The sequence below is a fragment of the Dinoponera quadriceps genome, unplaced genomic scaffold, assembly GCF_001313825.1.
Source record: "Dinoponera quadriceps isolate SergipeBrazil2010 unplaced genomic scaffold, ASM131382v1 scaffold1290, whole genome shotgun sequence".
NCBI lineage: Eukaryota > Metazoa > Arthropoda > Insecta > Hymenoptera > Formicidae > Dinoponera > Dinoponera quadriceps.
In genome coordinates, this window is record NW_014555424.1 from 479,416 (window position 1) to 484,374 (window position 4,959).

Below are 4,959 nucleotides of genomic sequence, written 5' to 3' on the forward strand. Positions count from 1 at the left end.
CTCTCTCTCTCTCTCTCTCTCTCTCTCTCTCTCTCTCTGCTCGATTGTACACTCCGCATTTTTCTTCATTTCGAGATTATTTGGTTTCATTAGTACGACACTCTGATCGATCACTCGGATTTGAAATTCAAATTCGATGGGTTTCGGCAGGATATCTACATAGATTTACATGGAAAATAGTGAACGTATAGGAGGTGAAAACAAGTTATTCTCTGTAAAACGCGTGGTGGAGAATATAGTTTTGCCATTACGGAGTGACAGTGAAATGCTACGTCGAGTGAAAATCGCGTCTCGTTTCCGGAAAAGATTTATAACTTGCTCATTATAATTACCCAATTCCCCGAGCGGACTTTGACGAAATCTTGGGCAGATGTTCAGCTACAAGATGCTACAGGGTGCCTCGGACGTAACGGTTTGTCTCTCCCTCCTGGAGGAATTTTCAATCAAGGTTTCTCTCGACGTGGATCCGTCGTCTCCCTTGACGATCTCTCGATTTCGATCGCCGCGATGCCTACAATGATATCGAGTGTATTAGAATCGCGCGTGCGATTTTCTCTCGCCGCGAGATCACGGGCGAGATAATCGGAGCTTAACACAGTGTAACGAAAGCGGAATCCTGTTCGGGATATATGCCAGGCTACACACGAAAGTTCACATATGAAAGTCTGTGATGAATGATCCGTCCGATTACGCACTTTCGAGATGATAATCCGCGGTAGGAACGACGCAATTCCTCTCGCGATCTTCCGTTCGGAAATCCCTCGGGGATTCTTGGGCCCTTGAAATCTCTCGAAGACGGTGGAAAAGAGACGTCTGAAGTGGAATATGACGAATATTAATTACAACGTAGAAACAAAAAGAGTTGTAATCGAAATAACTTTCGAAATCGATGTCGCCCGGGCACGATGACATACATAATCAATTCTAATTTCTCTTTATAAAACACAGGGACTATAATATTGATATTAATAAAGAAATAATGGTAATTATAATATTATATTGATATTATAATATATTGATTGATGTGTATTATCATTTATAGATATATTATAATATTAATTAATTTGCGAATGTGCTTCACGAGTATACCATTTTCTCGTCGATCGGCTCGCCTCCGCCCTCCCCTTCTCGCGTCGTCGCATTTTGCGTGTAGCGCATCTTTTCTTCCCCCCCTCCCCCTTTTTTTTTTATTACTAAAACTATTCGGGAATACGTGTCTCGGTACGCGATACCGATACTCCGAAAGCCTTTAACACGAGCGGGCGCAATTTACGCTTTAATTAACACGCGCTCGGTAATACCTCGACAGTGAGAGTACACGTGCTCTAACTTCCAAATAAGTTGGAGAGTTACTGCGTGCGCGGACGAACGTGTGTGCGAGCGCAGCCTCGAGATGGTCCCGATCGTGTCGTGATCCGGAATGTCGTCTATTACCCTAGTATTCTCTCTCTTCCGTCGTCGTCCTCTTTTTCTTTTCTCCTTTTCTTCGGCGCGCAGTGGCAAATCGCAGCCACCAGTACGGAGAATTCTTTCCGCCGAGACACTCGCAGGAGATAACCGCTGCTTTCAACGTAAACATCTGGCAGTTTCTACGCGCTTATAACGCGCGCGCTTGGCGCCGTTAATTTTACTTCTACACGCGAACCACGGAGAACCATCGTCGTCGTAATGCGACGCGCGAGGCATCAATTTTTAATTCTCCGACGCTGCACTTTTACATATTGCGGCGTGCAAGTGCATAGAACGTTGCGTAGGGAAGAGCGTGCGCGGGAGAGCGAGAGGGGAAAAATAACGAGCAGCGCGCGCTCGTTCGTTCAAAAAAATTTTCCTGCTCGCTAATCTCGATCGGGCCGCTTATTATTCTCCTTCGTTTCATTTTTATCAATCGTTTTTCTCTTATATGGTTTCTTATTATTTGTTTTCTCTCGTTCGCCGAAATCACATTGTCGAGTGTATACAGGCGGCGACGGGGACGTTTAAAACTACATACTTGAATATCACTAGAGAGATCGAGCGGGCGTGCCAGCACAGAAGAGTAATGATATTCAAGTGTACAGCTTTAAATGTCCGGCCGCCGTTATCAGCGGCAAAAAATAAAATTGACTGTGGCATATATATATATACATATATATATATCGATATCTCGATATCTCGAGACGAGACACAGTCCCGTAGAACGAGAATCGTTTTTCCAGATAACTGAAATTTTAATTAATTAAGTCTCAGCAAGTGTATTTTATGTAATGCGATATATTGGGCCACCCCATAAATAATGCGAGTTTCCTCTCGAAGAGAGAGACGCTTTATCGCCGAATCTTTATCGCGAGTACGAAGAGGGCACCTCCGCCGCGGAGCGAAGGTGCCTTTCGTCGCGCTTAAAGAAAAAAGGAAAGAACGTGCAAAAGACCCGCATTACTTATGATGGAGCGACTCAATAATAATGTCGATTCTACATAGTAGTTATTTTGCCGGCAGATCTCACATCCGAACGTAGGTCAGCTAGATTTCCGATTATTTCTGCAGGTACGTGGTTAACTATTATTATCGCAGCCCGAGTAATAATGGTCGGTATATCGTACGTATGGCGCGAGTATAAATGTGGTACGTTAACGCTATACCCGTAGTCGATATACAAACGCAACGTTTATACGCATATTAACAAGCATAAACGGACTACGGTTCGCGAGTTCGGCTTTAAAGTCGTATCTGAGATGAACACGACGATAATTGTGCAGGCTTACCGTACCTTCGTTCCGATTTCCTTCATTTATACTCGAGACGTGTTATTCATTATTACTATTATGTATATGCACAACGAGATTATATATTTTTACATACATATAGTGCCGTTTACCGTATTTGATATTTTGTGTCACGGTAACAAGACGGCAAAGACGGTAAAAGTATATCGATACAGTCGCGAAACGTATGAAATTTAAATAACGTATAATTTAACGTCAATTCATAAGCATGGCGTTATTATTATACGGCGTTATAACGCACCACTAACAATGCAATAATTATATATGCACAACTGTAGTAATATCACACGTAATATTAGTACGATATAACGACCATTGTTATTTGGCAAAAATCAAAAACGCGCGTTCGTACGGCGAGCGTTGTTACGTCTCTCATTGTCAATGTGAGATCGCGGCCAGCAGTCGTTTATTAATTAACTCGCGCAAGTCGTATTACGTAAAGTGCGTAACTACTGCGCCTCGGTTCGCACGCGCGCGAATAACTTGCTGAATTCGCTCGTTCATCAAATGCTCTTACATTTTGCCCCTTCTCTGCAAATCTTCATTTTTCGCGATCGCTTCTCGGCAAGTCGGAGATAACAGTAACGCGCGACGAAATCCTCTTCCGCGTGAATTTCTCGTAATACGATGGTATTCCTTACTCCGCACGCGGCGCGCGCAAAGTCTCCTTGATTTGAAAATAGAAAATTTCTATTTTGAAGCGTTTACATACATTTTTTCCTACACAAGGATAAGAAGTTTCCGCGTCTGAGAATATTCATTTTTCTTTACATAGAGATGTGATATATCCTCTTACACTTTTAGACTTGAATTTTTATAAAGTAAAAATAAGAGATGTTTACGTTTTACAGAAGCTTTTTTTGCGTTACTTTTAGTAAAAAGATAGAAAGAAACAGAAGATTGCTAGAAGAATTTAGCGTTTAAATTTCTTTCGATACAGGGACAGATTGTTGTATTTGAAAATCTTAGTTGTCCTGGCGAATTAGCAGCTTACTGCGCTTAAAAACTCAAGTCTCCGTTAAAAGGGAAAAATAGAAGATTTCTATTTCAGAATTCTCAAATTTTCAAATTTCCTTTGGCATATAAGAGTAAAAGCAAAAGACCATTACTATTTTCATGACTTGTTGCCCAAAGGCGCCATACGAGTCACTTCGATACTCTCCGCGGCGAAGTTTTGCATTGTAGACCGTTTGCTTGGATTTCAGCACCAAATACAGCAGCTACCGCAAAATAATCTTCAACAAAATAACGCTCAGAGTCTGCAGCGGGACAATATGCCGAGAGGAAAAGATTCGAAGCCAAGGGGACGGATGACAGCGTACGCGTTCTTCGTCCAGACGTGTCGTCAGGAGCATAAAAAGAAGCATCCCGAGGAGAAGATCGTCTTCCGGGAATTCTCCAAAAAGTGTGCAATGAGATGGAAGGTGAGGTCTTCTAAACGGCCAGCTTTAGAACAGCTTATGAAACGTCACCCCCCTCCCCCTTCCACTTCTCGAATCACGTTAATTAATCGTCTGAAGATAAATGCTTTTTTTATACTTTTCGTATTAACGCGCAGAAGGCGCGGAATGTGTGTTCGCTTTGCTATAATCGAGAGAGTCCTCGTAATAAAATACAGAGACGCAATCGCTTAATCGGAGAGACGATCGAACTTGCCGCATCGATTTCACGGCTCGAGGTGCGAGTGGAGAGTGAGAGACGTTTGACGTTCTGTCGAAAGTTTCACGGATTCGTGAGAGTCGCTTTGATCTTCAACTTCGAATGTACCTGCACTTCGATAAACACGACGAGTGCAGTTGAATCGCGACTGACACGCGGAGTCCTGTTAACTCGTCAATCTTCATCTCGCTCGCGGCGTAATCGAAATTACAGTAATAAGAAAAAAAAGAGCCGGCGAAAAAGCACTTGCGAGTGAAAAAGAGTCGCGCGACCTTTTTTTTCCTTTTTCTCGCGCATATTTATTTAGCCCGCCGTTATGGACGGAAAATACGCTTATTACATAGATTACATCGTATGTTCGTAGACCATGTCGGACAAAGAGAAGAAGCGTTTCCACGAAATGGCAGAGAAAGATAAGAAGAGATACGACGCGGAGATGCAAAACTACACGCCGCCTAAGGGAGAAAATAAAGGCAGGGGCAAGAAACGCAAACACATCAAGGATCACAATGCTCCCAAGAGATCGCTGTAAGCCCCC

At 42.9% G+C, this 4,959-nt stretch overlaps 1 protein-coding gene and 1 long non-coding RNA gene across 3 annotated transcripts in view; both read left to right on the forward strand.

Annotated features, from left to right (window-relative positions):
* Positions 1-4,959, forward strand: part of LOC106744123 — a 19,985-nt gene that overhangs the window by 10,269 nt on the left and 4,757 nt on the right. The gene's annotated exons all lie outside the window — the stretch shown is intronic.
* Positions 1-4,959, forward strand: part of LOC106744121 (high mobility group protein DSP1-like) — an 11,447-nt gene that overhangs the window by 3,170 nt on the left and 3,318 nt on the right. The window contains exons 2-4 of one of the 2 annotated variants that reach the window (XM_014618584.1): positions 2,476-2,523; positions 3,968-4,186; positions 4,786-4,949. In XM_014618584.1, coding sequence (XP_014474070.1) covers positions 2,476-2,523; positions 3,968-4,186; positions 4,786-4,949 — 431 coding nt within the window. The remainder of the gene's footprint in view (positions 1-2,475; positions 2,524-3,967; positions 4,187-4,785; positions 4,950-4,959) is intronic. The other variant, XM_014618585.1, reaches the window with a different exon arrangement.